The sequence below is a fragment of the Watersipora subatra genome, chromosome 10 (genome assembly GCF_963576615.1).
Source record: "Watersipora subatra chromosome 10, tzWatSuba1.1, whole genome shotgun sequence".
NCBI lineage: Eukaryota > Metazoa > Bryozoa > Gymnolaemata > Cheilostomatida > Watersiporidae > Watersipora > Watersipora subatra.
The window spans coordinates 11,973,815-11,989,058 of record NC_088717.1 but is presented as its reverse complement, the minus strand read 5'-3'; the positions used below and the strand labels follow the sequence as shown (position 1 = coordinate 11,989,058).

At 33.4% G+C, this 15,244-nt stretch overlaps 1 protein-coding gene across 2 annotated transcripts in view; it reads right to left on the bottom strand.

Annotated features, from left to right (window-relative positions):
- LOC137405855 (uncharacterized) overlaps positions 1–15,244 on the bottom strand; it is a 30,405-nt gene that overhangs the window by 3,155 nt on the left and 12,006 nt on the right. For both annotated transcript variants that reach the window (XM_068092281.1, XM_068092282.1), the window contains exons 5-6: positions 13,952–14,079; positions 9,881–10,039 (exon numbers count right to left, since the gene is read on the bottom strand). In XM_068092281.1, coding sequence (XP_067948382.1) covers positions 9,881–10,039; positions 13,952–14,079 — 287 coding nt within the window. The remainder of the gene's footprint in view (positions 1–9,880; positions 10,040–13,951; positions 14,080–15,244) is intronic.

Sequence of the window (15,244 nt, the reverse complement as noted above, 5' to 3'; positions counted from 1 at the left end):
GAATATTATATCAATTAGTAGCCATGAAAGTAGTTATGCCAATGCGCAATAGCATGGCTAGTCAAGGAGCTGGTCTCAAAGTCAGCAATCAAGCAAACCTCAGGATAGGCTATACCAAATTATCCAACAGATATTGTTTTATTGTCACTCTAAGTCTAACAAAACATATTATTTCCTTGAAATGAACGGGGAGACTGTCCCAGACCTCAGACGGCTGGTATGAGACCTATCTCTGGCCACTAGTTGACTTAGTGGTAGTCTTAGGTAGAGGGGAGTTTAGACCGTTTCTTTAGAGTATGCTTGCATTTTTGGTATTCTACTATTTGCCTCGTTATCTTTACATTAGTGATTCATATCAGCTTTAAGCTGTCTTTTTGCTGAAACTGGTAAGACAACACAGATATTTTGTTTAATGTAGAAAATCGTAATGATTGTGCTAAACTTTTATTGCAGTCAGTGTTCAATATTAACATGTCCTGGTAATCAATTAAATTTGCCTAAAAATACGAATGTGTCATTGGATTGAATTTAAGACCCAGAAGAGTATTTGGCATTTATCTTGCTTTTCATTTGTTCTAAATGCAAAAAAATAAAGAAGCACCAAACACCAAAACTTCAAAAAAATACAAGGTAATGAGTGAAAATCAAACAGAATCTGTACCGTTTAGCAGGTTTTTCATTTTTTATGTAATAGATAATATTCATTACTATAGTAAGAACCATATCTGTCTGCCTTAAACCATTCTATCGGTGTGAGGAGCAAGTATTGCCCCGCATGAGATTTGAACTTGGATATGCTGCTTTGCAAGCAAGCACACTAACCACTACACCACCCAGCCACCATGCCATCTCAAGAATAATCATGGAAAAACTTATCACTCATGATTATCTCTCACTGTGCACGGAGCTTTCAGCCTAGTGCAAGTTATGTATAGAATGTAGACTGTAACTTATATATATAATGTATTTGAGAGAAAAGAAAATCTTTTGGAGACGAAAGACGTTTTTCGAAATCAAAAAATGGAAAACTGAGAATTTACTTTAACAAATCAGCAGTGGTCATGCACATCATATGTACTAAGCAGGTTGTTTATGATGTATGCTGTATGTTGTAACTATATCTTTTTTCAGACTAGGTAATGCCTGTTGCGTCTCAGAATTTTCTGAAAACCCCCTGCTAAGTCGATTAATTATAACCCCTTGTTTAACTGGCTTGAGTAGAAATGTCAGATAAAACAAACACATTTGCCGTGTGAATTTATAGGGGGTCGGGAATGTTTCACAACTTAAGGGGATTCTCCCTTTTTAATATAACGCCTTCTTCTCAACGCTTCAGCTTACAATTGCCTAACTTTTCATCTGGAATGACACAATTTGCGGCAAAAGCATAAACAATATGTTGCTAATAAATCAGTTATCAATGTATTATTGCATAAGAAATTATGCCAAATTGAAAATTGTGTCTGAGCAAACCAAAGGCCACTCATTTCAACTGAAAATACCTGAATAGCATTATAAATATGTTAAGCTGGAACTATGCCAAACTCTGTGTTTCCATGCTTTGATTGAGTTTGGAGTTACCTGCTCTCAAATACTTTGCATCCGCACCCTTTCAAAAATGGTAATTTTACGAGATTTTCTAAGATTTGTGATGTATCTATTGTTGAAATAGATTCGCTTTTGCAACCCAGTCATTTTTTCAATTCATGCTTGTTCAGCTAGTTAAGACTAAAATAGTAATTATGTTGGCATCCTCGCACCAACAAACCCCCATAAAATATAAATGTTCAAGTGAAGGCAACAAGTAAAGCCAAAACGTTAGTGAGTCACGGTAGAGCGTATAATGGTTTTGCTGAACTTTTTTCACCTCCACGAAGAAGAGCTTAGTCAAGTTTTATTAATTTAGATCCATCAGCAGTAAGTGTTTTTATGATGTCAAACTGCTCTCACAGCAAATTACTTAGCGCCAATCTATTAAAGAAAAAAGGCATTTAATGCATTCAGGTTTTACCGCATCTATAACTTAGAGTGGAAGCAACTCCGAACCCATTTGAAGCATGGAATCTTAGTAAAACATTTCCGAATAGCAGTTAGTTAGGAAAACCTGTTTTAGTTTTTTTCTATCAATACTAGGCCTGTTTTAAGCTATAAATTACTAAAATCACTATGATTTTTTTAATGATATCGTTGTAGTCATTGCACTAAAATGTGAAGTAGTTCGCTGAAAACTTTTTAGGAAATGATGTAACAGATGTGACTTTTACTTGATGAAAGAACAAGCTTGTTGCCGGAAGTTTTTCTATTTCACCTCATACAGTGTAGCCAGGTTTAGTATATAATTTATAATACCTGTAATTACTACATCTACATGTAGGTTCAAACTAACAGTAAATGACTAGTTTGTCATGATTTTGCAAGAAAAAACAACTCCAAATATTTTACCAAAGTTTATTGCTATTTGCAGCGTATTATCACCGATTGCATTAAATAGCTGAAGCTATGTCAGAAACTTTATACACTCTTATAACATAAACTTCTTTTTACATGAAATCCATTGAATGTGAAAAATTATATAGAGTATTTTCATTGTAGTACATAAAAAGTTTTATATAACGTAAAACATCAAGTTGGTGAAGTTCTCAAAGAGGGTTTTACCCTTTTTTCTCATACCGTATTTGAAAGAGAAAATGACTTATAGGGGTGTCTGTTTTACTTTATTTCAAACACATGCAATATTTACTTTGCTGTGAAAAAGATAAAAATTTGATTTAAATTGACATTGAAAGTTTTACCCCTTAACATAAAATCACCATGGTCATAGCCCATAAACCATGTTGTGTAGGTGGTACAAAAAAGGAATACATAGTCGTACGAAGCCAACAATATCCCAATTATGTGCAATCATATTATTCATACATATAATAAAAATATATATTATATGTATAATCATATTAGTCTATTCATCAGTAGTTTACGTTACATTTAATGTAAAATGCCTATAACCTAAACGCTATCGGAACAGATTATTCACGGTGTAAGGCATCTACTGTAATTTGAGAATTCCAAGTAAAGCTCATGACTTAGTATTCGACTCGCAGGGTGTTTACTTAGTTATTAGCTGGCCTGCTTATAAATAAAAGGGTTATGTTTTATCTAGGTCTACAGGCTACACATAGTAATGCATCATCAAATGACTTGGAGTTAGTAACCTTCTCATTAAAATGTTAGACACAGGAAATGATAACTTCCGTGTTACAGTCTCCCTAGTAGTTTAAGAAATCAGGCAACATGCTGAGTAGAATGAAAATTGTACTAGGCCTGATGAGATTTTGAATGAAACCTTGAATACTTTACATAAGGAAGCATTATCAAGCTTACATACATGTTTGTAATATGATGCAAATTGGTCTACATGTAGGTTTGCTACCCTATGAGATCATCGCTATTCCCTCACATTCTGTTCTTTTCACCCTGAAGCAGTATTCGTGTGCAAAGTGTTGTTGAATATGTTCTCAAAAGTTTTATAGCTTCAGGATGTTTATGCTTATCAAAAACTAGCATCATGATTGGCTTTGAAAAATTTTTTGAATTGGCCTTAGAGTTCAGGCTGTCAAAATTGAAACTTCGAATAGTCATATAGAGGAAACAACTACAAAAATAGTCATATAGTCACAAAGAGCTACATAGTATACAAGCTTGAAACTGTTGAAACAATCACCGTGTATATATATATATATATATATATATATATATATATATATATATATATATATATATATATATATATATATATATATATATACATACATATATATCAAAGGAAACCTAACGGCCAATACAGAGTCACTAATCATGGCAACCCAGGAGCAAGTGCTCCCAACAAGGCAACTCCAAACGAAAATCTATCACACTAGAGACGATCCTAGATGCAGACTGTGCAAAGATGCACCTGAGACCATCCAACACATCATCAGTGGATGCAAGCAGCTAGCAGGGAACGCATACACTGAGCGGCATAATCATGTCGCAAGTGCTGTGTATAGAAGTCTATGTGATGAGTATGGCCTTAATAAACCACAACACTGGTGGGAAGCTTCTGGTAAGGTCAATGAAAATGACCGCGCTAAAATCCTCTGGGACTTCTACATCTAAACTGACAAGCATGTCCTGGCAAACCAACCAAATATAGTGGTGGTAGACAAGGAAAACAAAAGGGCTACTATAATAGATATAGCAGTACCCAATGACTACAATATAGCCAGCAAAGAAAAAAAAAGGTAAAGAAATATCTCCCTCTTGGAGAAGAAATTGAAAAATGCTGGAATGTAAGAACAACTGTAATCCCAGTAGTCATTGGGGCACTGGGCGCAATAACACCGGCGCATAAAATGTGGCTTGCCCAAATACCAACAACAATCAACTCAGGTGAGTTGCAGAAAAGTGCGCTATTGGGAACAGCTAAGATCTTGAGGCGAGTGCTCAACTCCTAGGTCTCTGGTAGGAGACCCGAGTTAGAGCAGAATTTACCACCCATACGGGGTATCCGGGGTGAGGAAACAATTTTTTTATATACATGTATATATATTTGTGTGTGTGCGTGTGCGTGTGCGTGTGCGTGTGCGTGTGCGTGTGCATGCGCGTGTGCGTGCGTGCGCGCGCGTGCGTGCGTGCGTGCGTGCGTGTGTGTGTGTGTATACTTTTCATTAGCATTATTAATCATTAAAAGTGATGTTCTTGATTACAAACAAAAAAGGAAAAAAATGTCTTTTAGTTTCGTTTGAATCACTATAGGAAAAATTGCTTTAATAAAGTTAAAATAAAAAGTTCAGAGGTGAAGTTATTTGTGCTAGAGATTCACAACAGCTCATGACTCATTAGATGTTTCTTGAGCATCACTGTTCTCTTACAAGTAGTCAACTATGTTACGATAAGTTTATTGCTAAGGAATTTATATATACTTTGTTGCGTTTGATTCAACATGGGTAGAAGGCTTCCAGTCTACTCTTTGTGATTGTAAAAAAGCTATTCATTTCATCAATAAGTATTTCTGCTAATCCTCATCCTTTTCGGCCAATCAACTGTCACGACTTCTCCACAATACCGTTTTCCAGTCTACTCTTTGTGATTGTAAAAAGCTATTCATTTCATCAATAAGTATTTCTGCTAATCCTCGTCCTTTTCGGCCACTCAACTGTCACGACTTCTCCACAATACCGTTTTCCAGTCTAGTCTTTGTGATTGTAAAAAGCTATTCATTTCATCAATAAGTATTTCTGCTAATCCTCATCCTTTTCGGCCACTCAACTGTCACGACTTCTCCACAATACCGTTTTCCAGTCTACTCTTTGTGATTGTAAAAAGCTATTCATTTCATCAATAAGTATTTCTGCTAATCCTCGTCCTTTTCGGCCACTCAACTGTCACGACTTCTCCACAATACCGTTTTCCAGTCTAGTCTTTGTGATTGTAAAAAGCTATTCATTTCATCAATAAGTATTTCTGCTAATCCTCATCCTTTTCGGCCAATCAACTGTCACGACTTGTCCACAATACCATTTTCCAGTCTACTCTTTGTGATTGTAAAAAGCTATTCATTTCATCAATAAGTATTTCTGCTAATCCTCGTCCTTTTCGGCCACTCAACTGTCACAACTTGTCCACAATACCGTTTTCCAGTCTACTCTTTGTGATTGTAAAAAGCTATTCATTTCATCAATAAGAATTTCTGCTAATCCTCATCCTTTTCGGCCAATCAACTGTCACGACTTCTCCACAATACCGTTGAATTATCCAGTTTAGAACATGTTTGTTTAACTCACTCAATAATTCGTGATTCTTTTTCATTTTGGTTTTTGTTTTGACATGGAATGAAAAACATCAATTTGTTTCGTACTTAAAGGTTATACATATAGCTAACAGTAAATTATAAGGCAAAGAGCAGTTTTAGTGAGTTGCAATTGTGCTAGAATTAATTTCAAGTAGACATCCACTTTTACAAGTTATCAAAATATGACTGTCGTTAAAAGTGGAAAGGGCCCAAAGCATTGATAACCAATTTATGTTTCAAGATAGAAATTATAAGGTGGGCCTTTGGGAAAAGATTGGTTTTATAACCATTTTAAAAACCTTTTCTATGTGGTAGACTTTGTAGCAACTTGCACAACTTGGCATGAAATATTTCATGTCGGGTGAATGTTCTACGAAGGCTAGGGTAAATGTGGGCTTAGAGATTTCGAGCATCATATCTCTATTTATTATTTCCAAATACAGAAAATGAACCAGAAGAAAACTCAACATTTTTATTGCACTAAAATGACTCATTGCCACAGACTTTCACCTTCTTCAAAAGCAACCCATTAAATGTATTTTATTATTATAAACAGCAACTATCCATTCATTGGAGCTTTTTCAAAAATATTGTTAGTTTTTATTTAAAGAAACATACTTGTGTAGCTTGGTGAAACCTGCATCAAAGCTGTAACTCTTTTTGAAAATTAACAAAATAAATCTATTACTATGTTTTAGCAAGCATTTACAAATAACACAACTACATATAAAACACTTTGATGAATAGCATGGAGAAATTTTTCCTTAGTTTCATAATGTATAAACAAAAATACTTTGTAAGCATTATTTGATAATTAATCTTTGGCTGTTAGAAGCCAAATTATTAGCAGAAATTTAAAACTCTTATAATTTTTTTGTAAATATTTGGCGTACAATAATTACAGAAAACACCACAGAGTTTGGTAAGTAACCTTTTCTACTTGTGCTGTTTTTACTATTCCGCTGTATCGAGGCGAGGATTATACAACCACTTAAGTTTTTTTATTTTTACTTAATTAGGGTAACGTAAGTTTTAAAGTAGCAGGCATGTTTTATTTAGAACTAAATAAATTGAACAACCAGTACATTGTAAAGCCCTTCATTATAGTTTATTGTCGGTATGTGACTGGATGAGACTCTTTCACTGCTAGTGGCCTTTATTCAGATACGTGTAGCAATACACTGTCAGTGTCGTTGCAAAGGAACAAATGAAAAACACAGTCTATTGATATGAAACTTTCAAGCAATGAGCTGGTTCAAATAAACTCTCTCACAAGGTTAGCTTGAGATCATTATTTAGCTATTCAATGGAATCTTACTTCATCTACAAAGAGTCTTTAATAAAATTAGATAGCATTGTCTCTACATCTGATATTTAACGCAGTAATTTTCAACCATTCCATTTTGTTAATCTCTCACCGATTTTAGTATTGTTTATACTTTTCACTAAATAAGTATATAAGTATAAATAAAACAGTATGTATATTATTAGTAAAAGTTTAGAAAGCATGTAAAATAATCTGCTGCGTTAAAATTATGTCTCATACTTCAAAAGAATTAGACAATTTTTTGCAGAAATTCTCATTTTGTGGGTTGATCTGTAATGTAACCTTTGCAAAGTAGGAGAGATCACTGTAAATTCTTAATGCATGATGACATTTTTATGTTTTAATGAACAACATTATAGCCAAACAGTATCTACCATCACACAAGATTGCATCACCATTTTTGTGTGTGAAAGCATTGCACAGTCCTCTGTGTACACAAAGAATATTAACTTTCCAATTCATGAACGCGGACATCGGACATGTACCTCACATCTTTCAGAGTTCTCAGTCTCAAAACAAAGTCTGAGCAAAACAAATGTCATAACATATACAGTAAAACCTCTATTTGAACACCCCATAAAATTGATCGCCACTATAAAAGAAAGGTTGAAAAATACAGTGCCATGGCATTTAATTAGAGGTTTTACGGTATAAATATACTACATGTAACAGTGCTACCCAGTGTTCCCCGGTAATGAAACAGTCTTTGGACAAAAAATTGATTTGTATTTAACATATAATAACATTTGTCATTCTAACTTTTAAACTACATATCATGAGAAAATTATAGTTGAAATAAATTAGGAGAGAAAATAAAAGCAACAGTAAAGTTTTCAAACTTTGTCACTTTCAAACTTCATATCATGAGGAAACGGTTCTGTGCAAAACAACTGAATTAAGAATAAATTAAACAGCTGTAAAGGTTTTCAAACAACTGTAAGTTTAAAATTTCATAACCTAAATGAAATGTTTTCTTGGAATAAATTAGAAGGAAAAATAAAAATATAAAAATGTTTAAATGGAAATGCGAACTTATTAGAAAGTAATGACTAAATATAGTCTATTTCACTGTGATTACAATCAAAAATTATTTGGTATACAATTATATGATTTCAGTTCGTTTCAGTGTTGGCATGCAAAAAAATTGCATGCAAAAATACTGTGGGCTATAGACGTACATAGAGTGGTATAGACACCCATAGTCGTTATCTAATGCAATCACCTCCTGGTAAAAATCATCATCATTAAAAATAGCACCAAAATACTATGTTTTCCTTGGTAACTATAAGTGCCTACAATGACTTTAGTGCATTTTGTGGTTATGATCTGCAAGAGATAACGTTACAATGTACTACGTGAAGAATTCTTACCTTCAAGACAGACGTGCAACTTTAACGCCGAATTTAACTTAAATGAATTTAATTTACTAAGCACATACTTGAAGGAAGTTTTAGAAAGTATTTTAGTAAATTTCAAACTTCTAACAGTTATTATATCATTTACGTTAGCAAGTCGTGTTTATTATAACGGATACCGAATATACCAGATCACGGATACGGATAACTTGCATCACGGATACTCGTGTATTTTTTAATAACATACACATGTATGATCGGTACACTAATAACATACACATGTATGATCGGTACACTCATAACATAAACATGTATGATCGGTACACTAATAACATAAACATGTATGATCGGTACACTAATCGCCAAATTTCAAGTTAAAGATAAATCATTGTTGATTTCGTGGGCGGAACAAATTTGCCTTAGCAAACAAAAGACGAAAAAGCATTGTGATGCATATACTTTGGTTCCAAAATATTTCAATGTATTTGTCCACATAAAAAGAATTGGCCTTGGCCCTAGATATAGTAATCGAACCTTACGAAAAATATTTCTTAACATGGTCATCATAACGCTTGGCCGCATTGGTAAAATAATTAGCGTGTGCTCTAGCTATAGCTATTGTCGAAATGACAGATCCACAGACTTTTGGAAATATATATATGTATATATATATGTATATACATAAATATATATAGTTTTAGCAAAGAGGATGTGAAAACTAACAGTTCACTATATATAAAACTTCTTTTTAATTATCCAAAGTGAATAATTATTGTTGTACATTTATTGGCATGAATTAATTACTGTTGTATACGCAGGCATCTCTCGTGTGCCCTACAGTTGTAGGAACTTGGGCTGAAGATCAATGATCGGTTTTGGGACGCACATCCCAAAAGCTGCCTGGTAAGATTCTGTAACCTACTGAGCTTATAGATACCCAATGTGCATATATACCAGGGCTTATGAAAAAGCTTTGCTCTTCCATTCAGTAAAGGCCGTGGTGAGTGCCTATATGACGGTATACAATCTATAAAACCAAATTATTTTTATTTTTGCAAAGATCGACTGTACCAGCCTGTGCTGATGTCTCTTTGCTGTAACAATTATTTAGCTTTGAACTAAAAGAAAATGAACTTCTCTTAGTACAGAATAGTAATGCTTTCATGTTAAAAATCTTACACCAAACGGTTACCAGTGTTTGAAAATCACTTCTGTAATTTTTGCCGATTTAAAAATCTTTGTTTTAAAAGTTTTTCTTATTTGTTTTGGTTATTTTATTGCATGTAGAGTCTCACACAGTTGACAAGACACTTGTTCAGCAGACTTTCATTAATGGCTATGAATAGAGGAGTTTATAAAAACTGAACTCACCTGCCAAGCTTGGCATAGATATTTCCCTTCACTAGGATCTTTCTTTTCTGCTGAATTAGCCAAGCATTTGCCTATTACTTGCTTGTTATTGCCTTTGGAATCCACTTTGTACACACCATAATGTGAAGGGTCGCCTTTGTACATTTTCTCAAAAGAGATCTAAAGTCAAAAATAAATGTTGCTCAATAAAAGGTATATGAAAAGGTACATGTTGCTCACATGTAGGTATATGAAAACATTCTGAAATATTGTTCTTGGTGTGCTAATGATGATGCGTTGAGGAACAAGTTTTGCTCAGCCCAACATAATTGCGCAGAGAAAGTTTCTAGGTTGCGTAAAAGCAGAAAGGATGCTTACATGATGGTATAAGTAGATACAAGGTTGTTAGAAATGACAAAAGCACAAAAGATTTTTGATATAAAAACATCAAAGGCAAATGGATTTCAATGTTGTCTGTTACATGTGGCCATAAAAAAACATTTTTGAAATTAATATAGTTAAGGAAAGCCGAATGATGTTACCTCAGATACAAGTACACGCTACACATAAAGCTTTAAGATGGTTCTATATATGGTATATATGTTATAAAGTATATATGTACAATATATAGTATATAGTATATATAGTATACACATGGTATAAATTTAGTATATAGTATATACATTGTATATAGCTTATATGTAGTGTATATAGTATATATAGTATATAGCTAATATGTAGTATATATAGTATATATAGTATATAGTATATGTATAGTATGTAGTATATATAGTGTATAGTATACATACAGTATATACATAGTATATATATAGCATATAGTATATGTCGTATATAGTATATATAGTATATCATTAGTATATATAGTATATATATAGAATATATATAGTATATATACAGTATGTATAGTATATATGCAGTATACATATAGATAGCATAAGTATATTGTATATATATAGTATATATACATTATATATGCAGTAAATATATTTACTATAAATGTATATACAATATATACAGTATATATATATAACTATAAATATATATACAATATATACAGTATATATATAACTATAACTAATATATATATATATATATCTACTATATGTATAGTATATATAGTATACATATAGTATATATATTTATAGTATATACAGTATATATATTTATAGTATATATACAGTATATATAGTATATATACAGTATATTTAGTATATAGAAAGTATATATACAGTATATATACAGTAAATACACATACTATACTTATATATACTGTATATATACAACATATATATACTGTATATATATAACTAAAGTGTTAGAATAGGTGAAAGTAACTTATCGTTTTCCAGGTTGATGTTTCTCCCTTGGGGTTACATCAGGTCTGTTTGTGGCTCTGTACTCATCAGGTGGCTGGTTGTCTATGGCTGGTAGATTTGCCGATTTTGGTGTTACTGGTGTTTTTCGTAGCTCTACCTCTGCTTGGATCATATTGCCTTAAAAATGTTTTGTTAGATTTCTTGCGCCTATAGTTGATCTCACTTCTTTTGTTTAAAGTGGCTGCTTCTGGGCCACAAATGGTGCAGTACTTTTCAATAAGACACAGATAACATTCTTCGTTAGGTTTGAATAGGTTTAGCTTTCTGCAGTTTTCCATTTAATCCTATGGCTTGTATTGTCAGTCTTAAGCTTCCTAGATGTTCTCAAACAAAACTATAAACTGACATAAAACAAGCCAAAGCAGGTACAAACTTATTATTCAGAGCTGACAAGACTACAAGCTACTACAAACCTAGGCCTGACCAGTACACTTCACTCACACACAACAATGTGACAAAGTCCTACAAACTCGCATCAAACAGCCACACTGACAAAATCACCAGGACGGATAAGGACATGGCGGTCTCACCGGACTTCGATGATAGAATTGAAAAGTTAGCAAAATAAAAACTGTCTACATCATGCTAAAAATTCAGACAGACAAACGCACACACCACACATACACACATTACACACTAAACACTTCACGCCACACATCACACATCACACATCACACACCACACACCACACACCACACACCACACACCACACACCACACACCACACACCACACACCACACACCACACACCACACACCACACGCAAACCACGAGGTTTCATTAATACAGTGACAACAAAGCACAGAACTCAGTAAACACATCTGGAAGCTTACGACTGGCTATACAAGCTATATGATTAAATGGAAAATTATGAAGAAAGCTAAACCTATTTAAACCAAACAAAGAAATGCCATATGTGCCTTACAAAAGAGGGTCGCATCATTTGCAGACCTAAAACAGCAACCTTAAAAAAAGGAAGTGAGATCAGCAATTCACGCAGGCGCTCCAAGAAATACTTTCTAAGCCAATACAATCCAGGTAGCACCACGAGTAACACCAGCAACACCAGGAGAGACAGTTCCACCATCCGTACACCACCAGTCACCTGATGAGTGCATAAGCACAAACAGACCTGATGTGACCCCAAAGAGAAACATCAACCTGGAAAAAAATGGTTAACTCCAACCTATTCCATGCTTTAGTTATATGTCGTTACACATATATAATATTTATTATATACAGTGAAACATGGATAACTCGCCCTCGGATATAGCGAACACATGGTTAACTCGACTGGATTTGCTTGGTCCGTTCCCACGCAATGATAAATGGCTCTATATAACTCGAACTCAACACTGTTATAACGAACTGTTTTTTGCCCAACGGCTACCGAAACGGTTGCTATCGCTTTAGAAAATCACTTTATTCCAAGCCATAGAGGTATACCTCAACTTTTCGTAATTCATAAGTGTCGTTATTACCTCCATCGGCAAAATATTTTTGTCAACGACTGTTCTAAAGGTTTGGTGAAATTTGATTTATACTGCTATACGATGAGTAGCACGGGCTAGCCGGGTCACGGGCGCAAGGATTTTCGCCACGCACATACAAAACAAAAACAGCATGTTGTTTTTGTTTTGTATTTGCGTGGCGAAAATCCTTGAGTACGTGACCCGGCTAGCCCGTGATGAATAGTTTTCCGACGTTGATTCCGTGTTGAATTAACGTCGAAATGTTGAATGTTTAAAACGTCTTAAAAATTGTTGGAAATTAAACGTAGGCTATAAGTTGTCTTAGCAAAAAAAATATTCATCGTTTGACCTAAACACAAAATACGTGTGTACATTCAATAAGTATCCATTCAAAAAGCGTGAGTGATATACAATGTACCTTAAAACCTCGTAAAACTTTTAATTGAACTGCCTCGTAGTGTTGCTCTTAACGAATCCCAGATAAAGTAAGGTAATCTTTGCATAAACTTCAAGAAAGATCGGCAAAATTGATCGTGGGTAAAACGCTCAAAAGAAAAAGATGTCTTTTCTTTGAGCATTTCAGCAACGATCAAGTTTTGCCAATGTCAATCTAAAAAAACGTCCTGGCAATAACATCACCTCAAACAACAAACCAATCTCAAGTGATAGAAAAATCTCTATAATTTTTGATAAAAACGTTTTAAACTTTACATTAGAAGCATTTAATTTGAAACAAGCCATTTGTGCTTTTGATTTATATTATAGCTTGTATATGTTCATGTATCTACTAATAAATAAGTAAATACATGGACTTGTGACAGTGCTCTGATAACTTGAACACTCTGATAATTCGAACACTTTTGCTCGGTCCCTTGAAGTTTGAGTTATCCGAGTTTCACTGTATGTATTAATATATATAGTATAAATTATTTAATTTAGCAACAATGTATTATAATATATAAAATATATATCAACATACATAATTTGTATTAAATATTATGAATATAAGATATATATTATATTTGTTAATTTATATAACATGCTATAATAATATGTTATAATTTTATTATTTAATACATATTACATGATATATTGTCATATTAACATATCATTCCTTAAAGCTGTATATATACATACAAGCCATTGTCTCATCGGTATTTATACTAATACTATGTATGTAAACAACTTGCTTTAAACACTAAAGTTATGTTTTAAATTCATTACACTGGTATGAACAATGTAGATTCCAGTTGTCTTGACGGCAATGGTGCTATTTCTGTCTATTTCGTAGTATTTACTTGACTCATTCATCCACCATGCCTTTTCAAAGTAGTAGTATCTGCGGTCCATTCCTGTCAATAACGGTGAAAATTTAGCAAAAAGATGTTTTTATCATTCAAGATTCCATTTCTTATTTTAGATGACTCTTTTTGCAGAATTGTTCAAGATAACAAATCGACAAAACTTTTTCGTGGTTGAAAACCCTCAGAAGAAAAAATAATCTCAAAAATGATATCGATAGCCACACTTTCTGTTTTTCCGTCTAATTATGCCATCAACTAATGTGTTCAAATCGCAATGTTAGTTTTCTCTATTGATCTATTTATTATTTATTTTGTATTCCAGATAATGATCGGAATCAAACTTGAAATATAGCATCAGATACAATGCTATAAGTGTCGCAAATGATTTAAAGATAGGTTACCTGTAAATTGTCTCATCGTTACCCTCATATTGCTGTGTAAACATATGAGTTCTAATGCTGATAATATTATATATTGATTATTTACAAACAGAAAGTGTGACTGGTAACATCGTTTTTAAAAAAGAAAGCGCTTAGACTGGGATGAGGTTTTGTCAGTTCGAATCTATAAACATCCTTGCACTCAAATTACAGGCGACGAAGTAAACATCAGAGATAAAAAATTATCCACACTTTCGGAAGTATGAAACACATGATCAGATTACGACTAGACTATTAGACCAAGCCGAAACAAAACTGTAAAGTAGCGAGCATCTATATTTGGTAAGGGCTCTTTGGTAAAACCCGATGTGTTTGTCATAAACTAGTGCTGCGAAAGGTTTTATATTGAGCCTTTTATTGGCCTTTCAATTCACATGAAAACATCACGGGTCAAAACAATAACCAAATGGATTGACTATGTCAGAGAAATAAACTGATTCCAATCTACGGCGGTTTTGGGATGGCGACCATTAACTGAATGTTTTTGAGCTTTAAAGAGCTTGTAATCACATTTTCACATATTTTGCACCTACAACACAACAGAGTGAGACATGGGGAATCTTTTGATACCAAATAACTGTAATGTGAATTTTGGTACATGTCAACCTTTAATAATTTGGTCTGAGTCACCCTTGACATGTGCCTAAAAACCTCATTCAGTGCATGGAAAAATGGCCTTACAATTAGCAAAATAAATTTTATCATAGTTTAGTATTCACTTTATTAGCACACAAATTGTTTTTCCTTACATTTGTTTTATTAAACGTTAACAG